This window comes from Callithrix jacchus, chromosome 10 (assembly GCF_049354715.1).
Source record: "Callithrix jacchus isolate 240 chromosome 10, calJac240_pri, whole genome shotgun sequence".
Taxonomy (NCBI): domain Eukaryota; kingdom Metazoa; phylum Chordata; class Mammalia; order Primates; family Cebidae; genus Callithrix; species Callithrix jacchus.
The window spans coordinates 3,276,406-3,299,181 of record NC_133511.1 but is presented as its reverse complement, the minus strand read 5'-3'; the positions used below and the strand labels follow the sequence as shown (position 1 = coordinate 3,299,181).

General features: G+C 35.6%; 1 protein-coding gene across 8 annotated transcripts in view; it reads right to left on the bottom strand.

The window, feature by feature from the left end:
* Positions 1-22,776, bottom strand: part of DYNC2H1 (dynein cytoplasmic 2 heavy chain 1) — a 375,588-nt gene that overhangs the window by 222,982 nt on the left and 129,830 nt on the right. For 7 of the 8 annotated variants that reach the window (XM_078339343.1, XM_035263991.3, XM_078339345.1 and 4 more), the window contains exons 62-67: positions 20,943-21,084; positions 20,207-20,316; positions 16,875-16,895; positions 14,463-14,561; positions 12,319-12,442; positions 3,190-3,353 (exon numbers count right to left, since the gene is read on the bottom strand). In XM_078339343.1, the coding sequence (XP_078195469.1) occupies positions 3,190-3,353; positions 12,319-12,442; positions 14,463-14,561; positions 16,875-16,895; positions 20,207-20,316; positions 20,943-21,084 (660 nt within the window). The remainder of the gene's footprint in view (positions 1-3,189; positions 3,354-12,318; positions 12,443-14,462; positions 14,562-16,874; positions 16,896-20,206; positions 20,317-20,942; positions 21,085-22,776) is intronic. The other variant, XM_035263992.3, reaches the window with a different exon arrangement.

The following is a 22,776-nucleotide window of genomic DNA, read 5'->3' as shown; positions in this document are numbered from 1 at the left end:
TCAGGATACAAAATCAATGTGCAAAAATCACAAGCATTCCTATACACCAATAACAGACTGAAAGAGAGCCAAATCAAGAATGAAATGCCATTCACAATTGCTACAAAGATAATAAAATACCTAGGAATACAACTAACAAGGAACATAAAGGATCTCTTCAAGGAGAACTACAAACCACTGCTCAATGAAATAAGAGAGGACACAAACAGATGGAGAAACATTCCATGTTCATGGTTAGGAAGAATCAATATTGTGAAAATGGTCATACTGCCCAAAGTAATTTACAGATTCAACACTATCCCCATCAAGCTACCAATATCCTACTTCACAGAACTGGAAAAAACCACCTTAAACTTCATATGGAACCAAAAGAGAGCCTGCATAGCCAAGTCAATTCTAAGTAAAAAGAACACAGTGGGCGGCATCACACTACTGGACTTCAAAATATACTACAAGGCTACAGTAATCAAAACAGGATGGTACTGGTACCAAAACAGAGATATAGACCAATGGAACAGAACAGAGGCATCGGAGGCAAAACAACATATCTACAACCATACAATCTTTGATAAACCTGACATAAACAAGCAATGGGGAAAGGATTCCCTGTTTAGTAAGTGGTGTTGGGAAAACTGGGTAGCTATGTGCAGAAAGCAGAATCTGGACCCCTTCCTGACACCTTACAGTAAAATTAACTCTAGTTGGATTAAAGACTTAAACATAAGACCTAACACCATAAAAACCCTAGAAGAAAATCTAGGCAAAACCATTCAGGACATAGGAGTAGGCAAGGACTTCATGACCAAAAGACCAAAAGTATTGGCAACAAAAGCCAAAATAGACAAATGGGACCTAATCAAACTCCACAGCTTCTGCACGGCAAAAGAAACAGTCATTAGAGTGATTCGGCAACCAACAGAATGGGAAAAAATTTTTGCAGTTTACCCATCTGACAAAGGGCTGATATCCAGAATCTACAAAGAACTCAAACAGATTTACAGGAAAAAAACAAACAAGCCCATTCAAAAATGGGCAAAGGATATGAACAGACACGTTACAAAAGAAGACATGCATGAGGCCAACAAACATGAAAAAATGCTCATCATCACTGGTCATTAGAGAAATGCAAATCAAAACTACACTGAGATACCATCTCACGCCAGTTAGAATGGCGATCATTAAAAAATCTGGAGACAACAGATGCTGGAGAGGATGTGGAGAAATAGGAACACTTTTACACTGCTGGTGGGAGTGTAAATTAGTTCAACCATTGTGGAAGATAGTGTGGCAATTCCTCAAGGACCTAGAAATAGAAATTCTATTTGACCCAGCAATCAATATACTGGGTATATATCCAAAGTACTATAAATCGTTCTACTATAAGGACACATGCACATGAATGTTCATTGCAGCACTGTTTACAATAGCAAAGACCAGGAACCAACCCAAATGCCCATCGATGATAGACTGGACAGGGAAAATGTGGCACATATACACCATGGAATATTATGCAGAATCAAAAACGATGAGTTCGTGTCCCTTGTAGGGACATGGATGAACCTGGAGAACATCATTCTCAGCAAACTGACACAAGAACAGAAAATGAAATACCACATGTTCTCACTCATAGGAGGGTGTTGAACAATGAGAACACAGGACACAGGGAGAGGGGTACCACACACTGCGGTCTGTTGAGGGGAAGAGGGGAGAGGCAGCGGAGGGGGGGAGTTGGGGAGAGATAGCATGGGAAGAAATGCCAGATATAGGTGAAGGCGGGGAAGGCAGCAAATCACACTGCCACGTGTGTACCTATGCAACTATCTTGCATGTTCTGCACATGTACCCCAAAACCTAAAATGCAATTAAAAAAATGATAAAATACTATGTCATCAAAACCTCAGTGATCTCATTGCCACTAGAACGGCTATAATTTAAAAGATAAACAACAACCAGAGTTGGCAAGGATGTGGAAAAAGTGGAACCCTCCTACACTACTGGTGGGAGAGTAAAAAATGCAGCCACTCTGGAAAGGTTGGTTTGTTTCTCAAATTGCCAAACATAAAGTTACCATAAGACCCAGCAATTGCACTAAAAAACCACTGCATTGTACATTTTAAATCAGTAAGTTGAACCACTGCATTGTACATTTTAAATCAGTAAGTTGGACGGTATGTACATTGTATCTGTTAACGCTGTTATCTGGGAAGCTGTTCAAAGGTGCCGTGTCAAACTGTGAATACTAAAACAGAGAGAGACATTGGTATAAATATGTAATTTTAAATCTGCTGTACAAGCATCTTTATTTAGTCGTTGCTAAAGTAAGACCTACAAAGCTCCTTTCTGCAACTACCGTGGAGATCTTTAGACAGAAGAAGCGATTCTGTCAATTAATTCTGCCAAGTTTTGAGGGATTGTCACATTGTTTTATTTAAAAGTATCATCAAGTTAATCAAAAGACATTGTTCATAAAAGTATACTTGATGAGTCATATGTTATACAAAGAAATATTTTAAACGGACACTTAAGAAATTCCAATCACGTAAAAACTGCAGCAAATATGCACTGTATCATATAAATCAAAAGATGAAAACATCTATTATTGTTAGATGAGTAAAAAATAGGATGATGTTCAAAAAGTCAACTGGCATTACATCTTTAAACAGGAAAAAATAAGTTAGGCAACATGTAAGTATGGACATTAAAAATCATTTTGAAATTTATGCAATAATTCTAAACTGTAATGAGCCATATGAAGACAAACTGACTTCAAAGATGCATGTCTTCTAACAGTTGAAAAATGCTGGATCAGGAATCAGAGACCCTTAACTAGCTGGGCAAGTGAATTAGCTACACTTTACACAATTAAATTTCAGTTTTCCAACCAAAAATACAATGCAGATGATGTTGATCTCTATGATCCATCCATCTCTCATATTCTACCATATATAACAGAAATAAACTTTTTAAAGTTAGAGTTATATTAAAAGCAGCAGCAATTTGACGTTAGCAGTAAAGGTACAGGTCCAATACATACGGTAAGTAAGTCAAAATGCTTCATTCCAACATATATTTTCAAAATCGTAAATTTAAATACTAATCAGGCTAACAAAATAGCTTCTCATTCAAAATATCTAACAAGTATATAAAGCTCCAGAAGATTCCAAGGTAAAGTATTATTATCTTGTATACCTGCCCTCGTAATCCACTTCTTGTGGTAGTAAAGTTAACCTCAGTAACAATGGAAGCTGCATCCGGTGGAATAAAAGGATTTGGGTTTCTTGTTGACAAAAAGAGGCGAAATTCTTCATTGTAGTCAATAATTTTGTCACCTATTTGTACCACATAACGTGGCCCTATTAAAAAAAACACACACACATACACACACACAATTAGTTGGTCTGAATCTTCTGTGTTTCATTACACACTATTTGAAAATGTAATTTTTAAGTACCTCTAAATATAGGTTTTTCAACGAAGTCTAAGACAGCAAAAGTTAGGCTACGTGAGATACTATTAATCAGCACTTAGGCAAGCAATGATAACTAATATTCACTAAGAAGATCCCGCGATGCTGAAGCACCCACGGAATACCTATTCACATTCGGTATGGTTTTAATGTGACTATGTTTCATATTCCAAATTGCTCTGAAATAGTGTGTTATAAATGACAAAAATAGAAATCCTTAATTACATTTTTTCTTTACTTCTAAATTCATCATTTTAAAAGTATTAATTGTACTAGTATTTAGGATATAGTATTTGAAAACAGAATGATGGTTAAAAAAACAAGGATTATCAGCATATGTGTAACTGAAAAATGCACATTATTGACAAAATGAAAGAGCAACATACAAACTTGGAAAGAGTTATTTAAAAACCACATATTAGAGGGTTAATATCCAAAATTTAAAAAGAAAAAAACTCATACAACTTAGTAGCAGAAAGACAACCTGATAAAAAGTAGGCAAAGGGCCTGAATAGACATCTCTCCAAAAAACATATAAATACGGCCAACAGGTATATGAAAAGATGCTCAACATCACTTATCATCAGGGAAATGCAAATCAAAACCACTATGAGATTCACCTCATAGCTGTTAGGACAGATATTATCAAAGAGGCAAGAGATAACAAATGTTGGTGAGGGTATGGAGCAAAGGGAATTGGTGGTGGAAATGAAAACCGGTCCAGCCATTATGAAAAACAGTAGGAAATTTCCTAAAGAAATTAACAATAGAACTACCATATGACCCAGCAATCTCTTTTTTTTTTTTTTTTTTGAGTATGTGACCAAAGGGAATGAAGTCACCACCTTATAAAGATATCTGCACTCCCATGTTCATCACGCATTATTCACAATAGCCAAGACATGGAAACAACCTGAATGTCTATAAACAGAACAGAAAGAAAATATGGGTCAGGCATAGTTGCTCATGCCTGTAATCACATCAGTTTGGGAGGCCGAGACGGAAGAACCACTTGAGGTCAGAAGTTTAAAATCAATCTGGGAAATATACTGAGACCTCATCTTTAGAAAAAAAAATTTTTTTTAATTAGCTGGGCATGATGGTATGTACCTATAATCCAACACACTCAGGAGGCTGAGGCCAGAGGATCACTTGAGCCCAGGAGTTCAAGGTTACAGTGAGTTATGATCATACCACTGTACTCCAGTCTGGGCAACAGAGTCACTCTGTTCTAAAAAAGAAAAAAGGAAAAGAAAAGAAAACATGACGTGTATATATACACACACACCATAGAATAATATTCAGCCATAAAAAAGAAGTAGAACCTGCCATTTGCCATAACATGTATAAACTTGGAAGACATTATACTAAGTAAAGTAAGCCAGACACAGAAAGAAAATTATCGCATGATCTCAAATATACAGAGACAGAGAATAAAACAGTATTTACCAGGGGCAGGTAACAGGAGAACTAAGTGGGCCATGAGATGTAGTCAAAGAATACAAAATACCCAATATGTAGGATAATTAAGCCTAGAAATGAAGGTAACAGAACTCTATCGTATTTGAGACGAGGCTCCAGGTAACAGAACTCTATAGCATTTGGGATGAGGCCGTAGGTAACAGAACTCTATAGCATTTGAGATGAAGCCGTAGGTAACAGAACTCTATCGCATTTGGGATGAGGCTCTAGGTAACAGAACTCTATTGCATTTGGGATGAGGCCGTAGGTAACAGAACTCTATCGCATTTGGGATGAGGCCGTAGGTAACAGAACTCTATCGCATTTGGGATGAGGCTGTAGGTAACAGAACTCTATCGCATTTGGGATGAGGCTCTAGGTAACAGAACTCTATCGCATTTGGGATGAGGCTCCAGGTAACAGAACTCTATCGCATTTGGGATGAGGCTCTAGGTAACAGAACTCTATCGCATTTGGGATGAGGCTCTAGGTAACAGAACTCTATCGCATTTGGGATGAGGCTCCAGGTAACAGAACTCTATCGCATTTGGGATGTTTCACTAAAGGAGTAGAGTTTAGCTGCTCTTGACACACAAAAGTTGATAGATATGTTAATTTGCTTTCCTACAGTAAAGAATTTTATAATCTATATGTATTCATAATATAATGCTGTAAACCTTAAATATGGAAAATAAAATTTATTTTTTTTTTAGAAATGCCAACAAAAGAGTTGAAAATTAAAGAATGGAAAAGTACATACCATGTAAATACTAGCCCAAAAGTTAGTATAACCATTCTAATATCAGACTCTAAAACCTGAAACATTTCTAGAGCTAAAGAACATTTTATACTGATAAATAAAACAACTGAATAGAAAGATACCACATTTCCAAAAATGTATGCATCTAATTACATACCTTTCAAAATATTTAAAACAAGAACCGACAGAACTAAAAGACAAATTCAAAATCACAGAAACTTTAGGATTTTTATCTCAATATATAATGAAGCAAAGAGAAAAAAGAAGTCAGGGCATAGATTTAAACATCACAATTAACAAAATCGACACTATAAACCTGTACAGAAAATTAAACCAAACAAGAGCAAAATTCATACAATTTTCAAGTTTCATAGAACATTTATAAAAATGAACCAAATGCCAGATCAAAAAGAGCTCAACAGAAATCAAAAAATTAAAATACTTTACAATATGTTCTATGACTAAACGGGGATAAGCTGCGTATCAGTAACAAGTATGTAACTAGAAACTCTCCAACCACTCAAAAATTAAACAACAAAATGCTAAGTAATTTATGAATCAAAAAAGAAATTGAAACTTGTGTAGGAAGCTGAAGAAGGGCTTAAAGGAAAATTGATAGACATAAATGCATATATTAGAAAAAAGAAACGACTATCAATATTTTTATTTTCTATTTCAAAAATCTAGACAAGACCAAATGAAATCTGGAGGAAGTAATAAAAATGAAATAATAAAGACCAACATCAATTTTAAACTACAGTATAAAAAAAATCAACATTAAAAGTTGGTTGGCTATGCACAGACTTGGGAAATATGGGAACATTAGAGAGTGGGGACTCCAAAGGTGAGGGAGGATCAAGGGCTAAAAACCTTCCCATTGGGTACTGTGTCCACTGTCTGGGTGATGGGACCAACAGAAGCCCAAACGCAGCAGCATGCAATACACTCGTGTTTACAAACCTGCGTATGTACCCCGTGAATCTAAAATTAAATTTTTAAAAATTGAAAGTTGGGATTTTGAAAAGATTAGTAATATTAATAAATCCCTATCAAGACTACCAATGAAATCCTATTGATGAACAGGATAATAAAAATTATTACTATCAGAAAAAATGACACATCATTACAAAGCCAACAGACACTGAAAAAATAGAATATTTAAAATATATACTATGTGATAGACAAAACAAACACCTAAGAAAATACAACTTAACCAAAGCTGACACACACTTAAAAAAACAAAACAATCCCAGTGTTTAAAGAGCCGTAGCTCATGTTTACCAGCTCTTTACAATGAAAGATAGCACAACATGGGAAATTGTGCACTGCGTCAGTAAAAAGGGATGAATAGAGGCTTGTTATAGGATTTTGGCTTGTGTTAGGTGATTTATAAATTATTCAAGGAAAACATGCTTTTCCTGGGAATTGGGCTGTGATCAGAAAGAGCAAACAATGGTTTCGTACCTTAATTTTTATCTGGAAGGTAAGAGAAATGGAATGGGACTAAACTATAATTGATTAAGAAGCAGGAGTCACTCGTATTAACTGGGAGAAGAGAATGTTTGGTTACTTTTGTGGTATGGAAAGTGTTCCTGCTTTTTGTGCTCAAATATGACTGTGGTCAGAGAGTGACCTCTCTGACGTTGGTGTTTTATGAAATATGTGTTCAACAGTAGTACACCAAGGCCAAGCTATTAGAATCCGGCCAGGTCTCAGTCTAGAGTAGTCAGGTGCTGCTTTGTTTCTTTCTCATTTACTCAAAGTACAAAAAAAGCCAAACTTCTCCCTGCTGTTATAAGTTAGGAATGTGGTTATCGTTGTGGAGCGGGGTGTGGTAAATAAGTGGGCTTCTGGAGTGCTAGTGAAGCTCTTATGTCCTGATCTGGGAGTTTATACAGGTGTATTCAATTTGTAAAAATTCATTAGCTGTACATTTAGGTATTCTTTTCTTTATGAATGAATATTTGTATCTAAATAAAAAGTTAAAATTTTAAAATTATGGTTTTTTTGGTGGGTAGAACTAGTCATGAAAAGGGCAGAACAGAATGCTGCTGCCATTCTGTATCATAGACTTTATAACCCATGCAGGTCCTACTTTGATGCAACCTTTTTGAAAATATTTTAAAATAAATATTTTATACTCTAAAAAAGACTCTTCAGTATAAGTCCCGTCTTTTACTCACTAAAAATATTTTTTCTAATTTATTTTTTTGTTGTTGTACTTCAGGTTCTGGGGTACCTGTGCAGATCATGCAGGATTGTTGCATAGGTACACACATGGCAATGTGGTTTGCTGCCTCCATCCCCTCCTCGTCTACATCTGGCATTTCTCCCCATGTTATCCCCCCCGCTGTCCCTCCCTTAACCCCCTCCAACAGACCCATGTGTGATGCTCCCCTCCCTGTGTCCATGTGTTTTCATTGTTCAACACCTGCCTACTCATAGAAAATATTAAGTGTAGAATTATAGAGTCCAACACAGTCTTAACTGTATGAATTTTTAATTTACATTGGAATTAACCAATGCAGTTAATTTTGACTACTTTTTTCCTCTGAACACAAAATCTGTGTTGTACTTTAGATAACTAAAGACAGAATGATAGGCATAGGAACAAGATTTGGTATCTGGCTCCTTTCCAGGGGAAGGGTTAATCTACATGACTATTGTTTTCTGAACTGATATCAGGCTTAGGTATTTTGGATTTTTTTTTTCAGTTAACATGTATAATAGAATGAACATTTGGGGTGCTTCGATACATGGATATATTTAGATGAATTCACTTCTTTATTTAGATGAAGTAACTTCTATAGGTTACTTCTATAACTATCAGATAAAGATGCAGGCAAGATGAACCTATAAGTCACACCCAAATCCTATCAATATTTATAGCTGAAAGCGATGTATTATGACAGAAAGCGAAAAAGAATCTATATTTTTGCACCAGGCAGGGGTGCTCCACATTTCATCTGTCTGAATTTTGGGAGCTAATGCTGTATGAACGTTTACTATGACCATTCAAATTTAAACCAGGCAGTGGCCACCATAGATTCCACAGTACCTGCCATAACAATGACTGAAAACTGCTGTCCTAACTGATACTTAGTATGCAGACTGGGATATTGCTAATTATTACTAATTGTTTCTTTTTTATATTCCTTTAGGAAGAAGACCAAAATCAGTTCATCTTTTGTACTCAGGATACCTTTATAAGTCCAAACTCTTCAGAAATATATTATCAATTGAGTTAGATGAATTCAAGTACCATGAGAACCTCCATATAGGTCCAAGTTCCATTCCATTATATAGTTAAAATTTTGATGACGGTCTCCAGTGAGGAAACTTTTCACACTGTATTGCATACCACTCAGGTACAACTGACTCAAGATGAATGGGACTTAACTAAAGGCAAATCTAAAACTGTGACACCCAAAGAACCAAATAAACCTTGTCCAAGGAGATATCCGCATACCCCATTACAGACCAACCACTTGCTTCACATACACTAAATACAAAGAAACAAAGACAACTAACATCCGAATACTCTCTTGGCCTATAAAAAGCAGCATGTTCCATACCTGGAAATATTACCATAGCCCCTACATCTTTTCAACAAGTGTGGCTAGGTTTAAATCACAGCTCCTGCAGGAGGCAGTTTTGGAACTAATCGAGGCAATTGTAAAGCAATCCTTCTCTTTGGTCTCTATATCCTTCAGGTGCACAGAATTACAGAGGTCTACAAATAATCTCACAGATGAGCACATCCAACGCAATGCTACAGCCATCAACTAACCACAGGTACAGTTTCTGGCAATCTATAGCACTGGATATTCTGTACAATGAGCTCACTTTAAGTAGTGTTCCTGGCTGAAGATATGCCATTCCGAGACCAACTAAAATATACCTGTCCAGAGACTCATGGGTTGGAACTAGTGAACTAGCTTAAGGTCTCTCAAATCTGTGCTGAGAAATTATTTGTTGTAGGTAGTTGTCCTGTCCATTTTAAGATGTCTTTAGCATAGGGGCCCTCCACTCCAGCTGTGACAACCAAAAATGTCTCCAGACATTGCCAAAATTCTCTGGGGGACAAATCCGCTCCGAATAGAAAAACACTGATCTATCAGGCCATCGGGTCGCCCAGACTCAACTGGACTATCAAAGAGATACAGAGAAATACGTTTTGAAAACAGAAACAATTAATCACAAATTTAACCTTTACGTTGCATATACACATGCCCGTCTCTGAAGCAACCATGCCTAAAGGGAGGAAACTGGACTAAAAGAACCAACCAAAAACGTTTAGTGTCATCTGCAGTATAATTCCTGGTTCCATATGCAAAGTCAACATGGAAATGAAACAGCCATAAAGGACTGGAATGGTTAATAAAAATACCTTTGATGTCTGTTGTTTGTAAAACTTAAAACTATTAGCCAACTATACTAGCCTCTCCCTCAGCAACTTTTATACAACTAGCTGGTCCTACTGTCTTCAACTATTTACCAGCTGCAAACTGCCACATCTACCTTCGGCCTTGGCTGAACTCCTACGCACATAGTAAACAAAGTAGAAAAGAAAAGAGAACGAGAGAGAGAAAGAGAATTTGGGAACTATGCCTTGCTTTTCTATGATAAATAAATACTTAAGGAGACTTCAAAGAGCACATATTTGTAAGAAAAGTCCATTCTATTCCTATAGTTACGTCTGCTTTGAACACAGGAAGTAGAAAAGAAATTTGTATATCTTAGATTATGGACACTGGGACGTAAACCAACTTGGCACAAACTTTGTTTTATGTGGTTCTAGGATTACCTTCCTCTGTCCCCAGAGTTAACGTGCAATGAAAAAATGGCAACTCATGAGGAACTTAGCACTGTTGAAAAGGACAGTATCCAGGATATACACAAAGGGGTTAACAGACTAGTGTGACATGAATACATCCAACTCTTGGGAGAAGATGGAAAAAGTAAGATAGGCGCAGTGATTAACTCTCTTTCCTAATTCTGACATAAACAAATTGACCTAAACAGCCTTGCACAACTACCTAGAACAGTTCAAAATGTGAACAAATAATGATATAAAATTTATCACTCTTTTCAGGGGACCTAGTCAACACTCCACACATACCATTAAAACCTATCACTAACCAGAACTCAGGGAGATTTATATTCAGTGAGTCCTTCAGGACCACAGTATAGAATGAAGAACGTCAAGTTGAGATGGCCCTAAAGGTTCATTTTCTCCTCAAGATAGCATAGCAAGAAACTAGCTCAACAGATCTGAGTCACCCCCAACAAAAGGACCAGAGACTGAGCTCTGAGACACAATCCCATTCTAGCAAGGTCACTTTCTTGATTACAAAACTTCTATTGTTATATAGAAGCTTAGCTATTCCCTGCCCTTTATGCCCATAAAAATATACTAAGAGGATGATTTTACAAAGGCAAAGGTCCCACTACTTGTGTTCTTATATGAACCAGTGCTAGGCCAAGCATATCTATGGGGGGGATAATAGCTTATCAGAGAATAGTGCATGCTTTGCTATTTCTCTGTTTTGCCCCAATAACACCAATTTTCTATTTAAAGTTTGCAATGCTGGCAACGTATGTGGTGCACATACATGCACACATATATATAAGTCTACAGATGTATGTGGTGCACATACATGCACACATATGTATGTCTATATATGTATGTAGTATACATGCATGCACACACGTATGTTTCTACATATGTGGTGTACATAAATGCACACACGTATATGGCTATATATGTATGTGTGCATACATGCACACATATGTATAAGTCTACATGTGTATGCGTACATACATGCACACATGTGTGTCTATATATGTATGTGGTGTACATGCATGCACACATGTGTATGTCTATATAGGTATGTGTGCATACATGCACACATATAAGTCTACATGTGTATGTGGTGTACATACATGCACACACATTGTCTATATGTGTATGTGGTGTACATACATGCATACACGGATATGTCTACGTATGTGGTGTACATACATGCGCACATGTGTATATGTCTATATATGCATGTGGTGTGCATACATGCACACATATGTATAAGTCTACATATATATGTGGATACACTTTGAATGATTTGCTCCTTAAGTTTCAAGGCACCGCTTTCTAATCGTCAAAGACTGGGCTGGGCTCCATGCAGAAAAGAGTTAACACAGCAATCTTGAGACCCTTTAGAAAGGGCTGCTTGCAAAGTTGGCCCATAACCAGCACCTGGGAACTTAGATTTTGGGAGAGTTGCCACCATCCTCAGAACTCAAAAAAGTAGCTCACTGTACCTAAACTGTTTGTACAAACTATGTGGTTAATCCTACACCTGCTTTCCCTCAGGGAGTCCAGAATTTTGTAATGTGCTAGGAAGAGTGTGCTTACATAATCAATCCCCAGTAAACTACAGCTACTAGGTCTCTACTGAGCTTTCCTGATTAACAACACTTTACACATATTGTCACAACTTATTGCTAAAGGAATTAAGCACAGCATTTGTGACTCCACTGGAAGAGGACTCTTGAAAGCTTGCACCTGGTTTAATTACTTACTTTGGAAATTTAAAAAATATTTACACTCTGAAAAGTGTCAACTATTTACCTTGAGCAACCAGATCTCGTCTCAATAATGGATAAAGAACAGGTTCTACACCATCCATCTCTTGTATAATAAGGGTTTTCCCAAAACGTACTGCTAATTCAAGAGCTGTGATAAAGTTACTATCCTAATTGAATAAAAAAGAATACATATTAATTCTTTTATTACTTCAATATTTACAAATATCCTTAAATATTACAAATGAAGATATTAACAGAAATATGAATAATTATTCATGATTGTTTTTCTACACGCATTTGCTGATGAATTATTTTAGTTGAATTACCAAAAAAATTTCACGATTTAAATACACAAATAAAAATTTTAACATTTTTACAATTGTTGTTAAAAAGGAAAACCCTATAACCTGAGATCTAACCTCTTTACCAATATTTGGCTGTATTTTGGTGTATGGTACATATTGTTAACTATGAGCACAATGTTGCAAAACAGAGCTCTAGAATTTTTCATCTTGCATGACTGTAACCACCGAATAGTAACTCTCTATTTCCCCCAAAACACAAAAGCCTTTCTTCAATTTTCTATAGTAATTTCAAATGTTATAGAAACACAATTTCAAATTCTATATGCAATAAATTACACACCTAGGTATTAATAAAAACCCTACTTTGCTTATGTTCAGAATCACACATTGAATGGGGGAAAAAGGCAAGATGATGAATTCTAGTAAACTTTTCTTGGTGTAATAGGTCTAATAATTCTGGAAAGAACCTTCAGACAAAATTCAATAACTAATCAAAAGAATTTTAAGGCTTTCTAGATATGGAAGGAATAATTTTAAACATCACCCAAGGCGTGTGTGTGTGTGTGTGTGTGTGTGTGCATAAATATGTAGATATATAAAAATATAGCTACTTGTATGTATATAACCATATATCTATATTTATAACTATGTATAGTTACATAGTTTTAGTCACATACATATTGCAAACAATAAATGATTTGCATATTTGCAAACCATAAATGATTATTAAAGTATTTTTATATATTATTTCATTTATAATTCTTCTTACCACAAAAAAATAAGGTAGATATCCCCACTTTACAAAGTAATTTTTTAAACAGCTGAAAATATCTATGAAAAGTAATCATATACTAGGTCTTCTTCTAAAAAAAAAATAACCTAACCAAAAATAATTTCCTCTGCAAGATAAACATGAAACTGATAAGTCACTACCAAAAAGACTAAGATTGCATTTCACTGACCAAATATAAAATCTTGGTATCCATTAAAGATGCTTGTCAAGGAGTTAAAGAACTTGTAAATTATGAGAGGCATTCAGAGAAACTGAACACGCTAAAAGGCTAGAAGTCTTTCCTGATTCTCCGAGCTAAGTTAGAAGCTCCTACTTCTACAGTGTCTTATACTTGTGACATTAGTCTTAACTTAGTGCAAAGCTTATTCAGTCATTTCTCTAACCTACTAGACTGTCATCTTCAAAAGGGAAGGAACTCACTATTACATTCCCGGGGCTAACATTATAGTATTAATAAATAGTGAGAAACGTGAAGCTGTGAGCACCCCAGACAAGCAAGGTGTCAGTTCTACATTTCCGCCTGCTTTCAGGCTGTGGATAATGAGGGACCCTATCTGCTTCCATCTGCTTCCATTTGGCTTTGGGATAAAGCTTGTCATCTTTGATCAGATTAAGAGTTCATCCAGTGCTTTGGTATTTGTGGGACAGGCTTTGGGTTAGCCTTTTGGCCTCTAATTTGGGATATATTGGAATCTAACTCAAGCCCATAGACAGTAAACAAAGTGCAAGCAGATACCACTGGAAAAGAGTAAAACACTGAAAGTGGGAAATCACTGTAGACTCAGAAAAATTTGTGAATTTTTCTCTCACTTTGGAATTGAAAAAAATTAAAAATAAAACTCCTCAAATAAAAAAAATAATAATAATAAAAATAAATTCCCAGGGCTTAGATCAATACCCAGAATCAAATAAATATTCTTATCTCTTTTTTACAAATTAGAAAACTGAAGCTAAGACCTGTATCTCTTGCCCCAGGTCCCACACAATAGGACCCAGGGTTAAATCTATGTTTTCTGACTATAGACTCCAAGATCTTTTCACTATAAGATGTCATTCCTCACTGGTATGTAAATTTTAAGTAATACATACCTGCTGATTGATAACTTCTAAACGTGAGTCTTTCAAATGTGTTTTTAACCACTCTGTAGCTTGGGAAGAAGGATCTATAAGAAATGGGCACACTCGACTCTAGTCCAAAAAAAAGGAAAAGTAATGTTTTTTAATGATTATAAGCTTTCATTTAAATGGAAATCATTTTCCAGAAATTATATCAATTACTAAATGAGTTTTTCTCTCAAGCTTTGGAGGACACAAATATACAACCACGAAAAAGAAACAAAAATACTATTTTTAGCTACATCAGAAGCCATATCAATAAATTTTCAGTGACCAGGAGTTAATATTAGGTAATTACATTTAGCCACAGTATAGAGAGTATAGTTGTACTTAACACACAATAACACAGAAAATGTGTATTAACATTATGCTAAGCATGAGCTTTAGTCTCAAGCTGATGTCATTTGCACCATTCTTTTTGGCTTTTGAAATACACAGATTATTCCCTAACTATATATATTATTTGTTTGAATAAAAACCACAAGGACTTTTAAAAAGAAGTATGAGCAAACCATTAAAATACTGCTAATTATCAATATAATTGTTTACATTTTAAGAAATTAATTCTTCTAAAGCAGTGCACATCTTAGTATTATCACTAAAGGAGCATCCTAGAAGAGAAAATTACATGGGCTGTAGGTTAAGATCTAATGAAATGAACTAAAAACCAAATTCATTACAGAACATCCTGCACTCATTAAATCCTTTAAAAAAGGAAGTTAAAAACCAGTGAAAATGCTCTCCACACAACGGCACTCAGAAAACAGAAGAAAGCCAATTATGTATGTATAAAATATATATCATATATATGGTAAATTTAAGTCATCTAACAATCATTGCTACTTAGTAACATTTAAACTGACCTAATTTTTCTTAAGTTTTCACATGTATTTGAAAAATGTAATAAAATTGTGTGCATGTAAGAGTAAGAGAACACACATGAAAGTCAGAGTAAGCTGAAAACTTAACGTGGGATACACAGTCCCCCTTATCTACAGTTTCTCTTTTCATGGTTTCAGTTACTCATGGTCAACCACAGTCCAAAACCAGGTGAGTCCAGGACAGTAAGGTGTTGTGACAGACAGAAAGGCTACTTTCACTTCACTTTTATTACCGCATACTGTTAGAGCGGTTCCATTTTATTATTGTTGTTAATCTCTTACTGTGCCTAACTTATACACTGAACTTTATTACAGTATGTTTAGGATAAAACATAGCATGTATGTATATATACACGTGTGTGTAGAACAATGGTATGTGCTGAAAACACTAAGAAATTCTTCTTCAAAGTTTTAGCTTGCTTAAGTTTCCTTGTCCTTTGTTCCTGGTTTCAAGGCCAGACTTCCTTACTCTCTGTGCTCCCCGTCCCCGGGTGAACAACCTTCCAGCCACTTCTTATCTATAGAGCGCATATTCCACATCTGCTACCCACTCTGTGAATTACCCCTCCCATCACAGTGGCTACTCCCACCAAAACTGATCTTCCCGCCTTTCCTCCAGTGTAACCGCATTCCTGCACTTTTCAAGTTAGCCAACCAGGTTTGGCTTAGATAGTGCAGTCCAACCCTAGCCAACAGGGGAATGACACAGCAGTAGGGGCTACCTGCATCAGGGATAAGAACCCCCCCCAGTTCAGGTGTGCTCTCGCCATTGCTCCATTTGTGAGATGCAGCCCTCTATAGAAGTAAATTGCCTTGTTGAGAAAATTCTTTGTCTGAGTGCTAGTTCTTTTTTGGCACCAAGGAACAAGCATTTGTTTCTAACAGTACTTATTTGTGTATAAAATAGTATGTATGTGTTATATAAAAATATATAATGGGGTTCCATACTACCTTGAACTTTCAGGCATCCACTGAGGGTCTTGGAACACATCCCCAGCAGAAAAGGGGGGAACAGTGTATATCTAATAAGAACATACACGTTACCTCAGTGGCACACCAAGAGGGAGAGAGATAGTGGGGATTATCTGCCCTGTGCATGAATAGTTTTATATTGCCAATGTTGAAGAATTGCTAGCACATGGTGATATAAAGAGATGAATGACTTTAAAAAAGCTTTATTATTATTTTAAAATTCTCCACAGACAAAGACCCTTGTTTTCACTTGCACTCAAAGTAGACTACTCCCATCATACCTCCTGCCATGTTACCCTGCATGATGGTCAGCCAGCATCTACTTCTTGAGGTTTTATTTACTGCTCCATCATGTAAATATATATTTGAGGCAAAATGGCATGCTTAGTAAATAGCCTGAGAAGTGTTACTATGGTCCTGCACCCAGGTTTTTCATCTAATTTTAAGCTAGCATTCCATAGCAAACATTTCACAATTTGACACTTTGCCTAACTACAAAAGTAATTATTTTAAATTTTTAAAAAGTTCTTACCCGTGATTTCAAACCAATGATCTGATGCAGTGAAATGAAAAGAGGAAAGGCAATGTTTCAAAATGGTTTCAGCACAGAAAACACTAAGAATTTCAAAGGGTACTTACAAGTTTGTTGTCATCTTATTTATACTTTCCCAGAAAGATTTAGGTAAGATTTCTACGGTACATTTTATCTCTTTGGTCCATGATGAAATATAGTTAAGTTCTACATTTAACTAACTGTAATCAACCCCAAAATGCTGAGCTTTCCTTTATTCATTCGTTCATAAATTCACCTGCTAATGTTGGATAATAACTTTAGTAAGATAATACAAGGGTTACAGAAATTAATAACATACATGCCCTTAACCTCAATAACTTTACCTACAATAAAGGTGCAAAAATAAAAATGTCATCATCAAGAGGTACACAAGGCGCTCCTGAAGGATGACAGGTGAAGTCGATGGCTAGAAAACAATTCAAGTCAATCTAAGGTAAGAGAAATTAGCTAGGCAAAGAAGTGAAGAAAGAAAAACATTTCGGGCAAAAACAACAACATGATATAGAGGCAAATAAAAAAGTTTGGAGTGTTTGGAAAACTTGCAGCACTCTGGTATAGCTGGAGAAATATAAATATGGGCAAAGATGATCCATTTAAAATGGCAGGAGAAGTCTGTAGTCTGTCTGATCATGATCAGCATTTTCTGCCATGTCTAAGGATATTGAAATCTTTATACTGAAGGCAATGGGAGATCACTAAAATATATTAATTGAGGCAATATTACGATCAGATTAATGTTTTAGAAAAATCGCTCCACAGTAAAGGAAGCGGTACTGGAGACAAGTAACCAGCTGGTATAAAGATGTATTTATCCAGACACAAAACGATGAAGGCACAAATGAAACCACTGGCAGTGGAGGTGATTAAAACAGGATAAATCCATGAGACATTTGAGAAATAAATTTGACAAGATTAGTTGAATAATTACTGAATGAAAAACTAAAGAGGCGTATTAAAAATTTAAAAATTAAAGAGGGTTGTAGCTTGCATTACTGAGAAAAACTGTGATATCTCTGGTGGTAGAAAATAAGAGAAGCAGGTTACAGGGAGTCAGAGAGAAAGAAAAATGAGTTTTAGAGAGAAGAGCTACCTTGCCTACCCTGCATGTCCCACTAAATGTATTTCTGATGGGGTATCAATATGAACAGATGATCTAAGCCAACCAACCCGAATCCATATGGGAGACTGGCATATTATCTGTGGTGCAGAGGGAGTACATGACACATCTTTAGTCTGGAAATATAAACTCTAATAATGATCAAAGTGGAGTCATCAATGGTCAAGGTTAACAAAGGGTAAAGAGAACCTGAGAATAAATCCATCTCAAAGGACGGAGACAGAGCTCTCTTGGTAAAAGTTATTTTAATTCAGGAATTTGCCCCAACCTTTTAGACATGCCACAATGTCCAGCTAATTTTTATATTTTTAGTAGAGACAAGGTTTCACCATGTTGGCTAGGATGGTCTTGAACTTCTGACCTCAGGTGATCTGCCCACCTCGGCCTCCCAAAGTCCTGGGATTACAGGCATGAGCCACCACACCCGGTCAACTTTAGCCGAGTTAATGAGGAGATGTATTATACTTCTGAATCAGAAAGACATTTTACTTATCATGTCTAGCCATCTTTTCCCATAGCCCAACTAATATATATTTAGAGATTTAATTTTACATGCATGGTGATGTTAATGAGTTGATGTTATAGATTATGTGATATCCAATCACACCCTGAAACAACTAATTTTAAATCTAGTATACCTTACAACTGAGATGCAGTGTTCACCATGATGGCAAAATCATTTCAACAAAAAAATTTACCCTAAAAAATGTTTCCACTGATTTTTGTTTTGTCATATAAATGCAGGTAATTATCTAAAAGGAACTTGCCAACTTTAAATACAGAGTAAAATCTAAGCTTATTAATTTCAAAAGCAATTTTCCCATATGCATCATGAAAGGCAATTCATAATATAAAATTAAGCATTTTCAATTAATATCAGTAAAAAAATTATTCTGATAGACATATTTGATCTAGACTTACCACCCTCCCCTTGTTTTTTATGGAATACGAAAGAATTCTTAAACTTTTTTTTAATTTGCAATCAGTTGCTTTCTTGGATTATTGAAGCATGAAGAGGTGGCTATGAAACCTTGGGGAGGGAATAACAAATATAATCAAAAGCATAGAGTTTGTTATAATGTAATATGTTTATTTATATAAGTATTTAGAGTGTTATATTTGTGATTCCACTGTGAAAATAATAATGAAAAATTTTTAAAAAGTGAATTTAAAAACAGGCAAAATAAAGTTAAAAGAAGGCAAAACTATTCAATTAGTGGTCAGCAACTTCTCTACTGGTAAGTTACCAATATAGTGAGCTGAAGTATAGTCAGCTGATTAATGGGTCTAACAAAACAGAACGAATTATCAAGGATGAACAGGACCTATAATATGAATCTTATAATACAGCTGATACTACACACGAGGAGCACTTGAATGTTCCTGCTTCCTTTGACACTGTGGAGTTACAGAATAAGAGTAAGGAAATAGTGTGTAGGCAGAGAGAAGGATTGCAGAGAGGAAAAGGAATACTAACATCTATTATGAAATACAAATTATTGACAGAAAGAACAGAAAAATCACATTATCAAGAAGTAAAAGTTATCTTCCAAGTGCCATATCAGAAAAGTAAAGCGAGTTAAGGGGAAAAATCAAACTTTATACAAAGTGGTTATTTGTGTACATGGCTTTGAATTTGGTTTTCATGTTCACTGACAATAAGGTTATGCTATTTTCCATTTTAAATAGCTTCTAGAAAATGTGCACTATATGACAGAAAAATTTTCCAAAATATGTGTATGATTATCTCTAACTAATAAGCCACAACTTACCTTCAGTTTTTATAATTTTGTTTGGCAAAGTAAAATAAAAATATAAAGTTTACGAAGTCATGTATTCTAGTCTGTACTCATGAAGAAACTACATAACCAATGAATTAGGTATCACTGCAATACTTCTATTACTATTAACAGAAAATACAATTTAGAATATTTTACCATGAAAAGAATGCCACTTTAGTTTATACTTTTATATTACAGTAAAAAATAAATTATACTGGAAATCTTACACTCACTAACTGAATCATTAATGAGTTTTCATGAGCAAAATATTTTTATTTTAATGTAACTATGAAAAGGGTAACTGTGAAGAACTAAGAATATGAAGAACACAATTTCTACAGCAAGCTTGAAAATAAAACATTTCTAATAAAAATTTAACATAAATTAACTACCTGTAATATTACAAGAGCATTTTCTATGGAAAGGTCATCTGATGGCAGGCCTTCACTTTTCCAAATTAACTGTTCACTTTCAGTACAAAGAAATCGCCTCAGATCAAATTCTGAAAAGTTGAAGATATTGATAATCACTACATCAATCTTATACTTCATGAATGGAAGGAAATAAAGCTATTTATTCAAAAACAAAAATCATACAACAGTCCTTAAACTTGACACCCATTCTTCCACATTTAACACCCAATCCCAAGGAGAAAAAAGTCAAAAACAAAAACAAAAAATACAAAGGAATGGAACTCAGAGAAGTCCTATTTCTTTGAGTAAATGTTTCACAAACTAAAATAATTTTGTAAAATACCAGTAAAATCACGAGGAATTTTAAAGCTTATTTTTTTAATGAATAATAAATAAAAAATTTTAAAATAAGTATTTATTATTTCAACCTATGAAATAACATTATAAAAATAAAAGTAATATAATATTTAATTGCATCCATGCAGTATCAAAAATAATTCAGTCATCTCAGTTTTTTACAGTGATTTAAGAATAGAAAAATCATCATCATAAAGCAATTTCAAGAACATCTGTGGAATTCATCAAATCTAAATTAGCTAAGGTATTTTGAGACCTACATAAAATTGTGCCCATTTAAAAAAGGTAAAATAACAGAGAACAAAAGGTCCATTTTTAGTATATGAAACTTTAAATTCAGGAAAAACGAAATACAAACTCTCAAGACCAGCTGACTTGGTCCATTCTTCCAAACAGGTTTTTCTCAGACCCTCAGGAGCAGCAGAAAGATACGAAATAAATGCAGCAGCAAGCTGAGCTCTCTTAGGAAGCGTAGCTAATTCCTCTGTTATCTCTACGACCTGGAAAAAACAGAGAAGAAAGAGGGAGATAATATGAGTATGTTCTAACCATCAAGATGTGGTGGGGGGGGATCACATATTGGCTTCAGTAATAACTCCTTGTTTTGAATATAACAGTCAAAACATAAAAATATCAAAAAGATCTCAGACTCTGCCATGATATTTTTTTTAAGTATGAAATCCTGGCCGGGTAAGGCGGCTCACAACTGTAATCTCAGCACTTAGGGAGGCTGAGGTGGGTGGATCGCCTGAGGTCAGGAGTTTGAGACCAGCCTGACCAACAAGGTGAAACCCTGTCTCTACTAAAAATACAAAATATTAGCTTGGCATGATGGCAGGCACCTGTAGTTACAGCTACTTGGGAGGCTGAGAGGGAAGAGTTGTTTGAACAAAAGAGCTGGAGGTTGCAGTGAGCAGAGATCGTGCCACTGCACTCCAGCCTGGCCAATGGAGGGAGACTCCATCTCAAAAAAAAAAAAAGGATGAAATCTTAATATATTTGTAGGAACAAACATATTTAGTCATTGAAAGTTCTTACTGACTTTAAAGAAGGCAGAACTTTCATCCCAACCACAGTCAAATGTTGTGAGTTTGCATCACTTTGTAAATGAAGATTAAGACAGAGTATGAATAAAGGGACAAAACAAAGGAACAGCATGAAGATCCATTAGCAAAAAGTGCACTGTACATAAAGCACGAGATTCAGCAGAAAGAGTAGTTACAGTAAACGAAAGAAGAGAGACTTAATTAAAGGCAGATTGTGAAAGGTTTCCATGACATGCAAAGAAGTCTGTTTTTTTGTTTTTGTTTTTGTTTTTGAGACAGAGTTTCACTCTTGCTGCCCAGGTTGGAGTGCAATGGCACACTCTCTGCTCACTGCAACCTCCACCTCCCAGGTTGAAGTGATTCTCCTGCCTCAGCCTCCCGAGTAACTGGGATTACAGGCATGCGCCACCACACTTGGCTGATTTTTCTATTTTTAGTAGAGACGGGGTTTCTTCATGTTGGTCAGGCTGGTCTTGAACTCCTGACCTCAGGTGATCTGCCTGCTTCTGCCTCCCAACGTGCTGGGATTCACAGGCATGAGCCATTGCACCCAGCCAGGAGTTTCTATTTTAAACTGTGACATAAGCCATTGCAAGGGTTTAAGCAAGCAACAAGTAATGTAATCAGATTGGATTTATAAAGTAATTCAGCTGACAAATGAAGAATGGACTAATAAAGGGTCAGATAGGAGGAAGATGTAAAAAAAGTCAGATGAGAAAAGAAATGAAATTGGCATTAAAGACAGAAGGCAAATATAAACAATTTTGGCAAATATAAACAATTTTTGCAAATGAATATGACAAGCAAACAGGGAAGCGCCTAAGACAACCCATACGTTTTTAGTACTGATGCCTGAAGAAAGATGCCTCCAGTGAAACAGAAAATAAAGGAGACTTGGAATGAGAAAAAGAAAATAATTCACACATACTGGGTTTGAGTTCCTGAGAGACAATTAAACGCAAATGTCTAATGTTTAGTTGGAAATAAACATTTAAAACTCAGTAGTCTGGAAATGTAGATCTGATCATTATTACGGTGCAGGTAATATTATAATGGGATGAGATAACCCCCAAGGTAGTTGCAGAAGAAGCTGCTGTGGAAGAGAACAGCAAGGACAATCAACATTACTAGGTGAGCAGGTGAGAA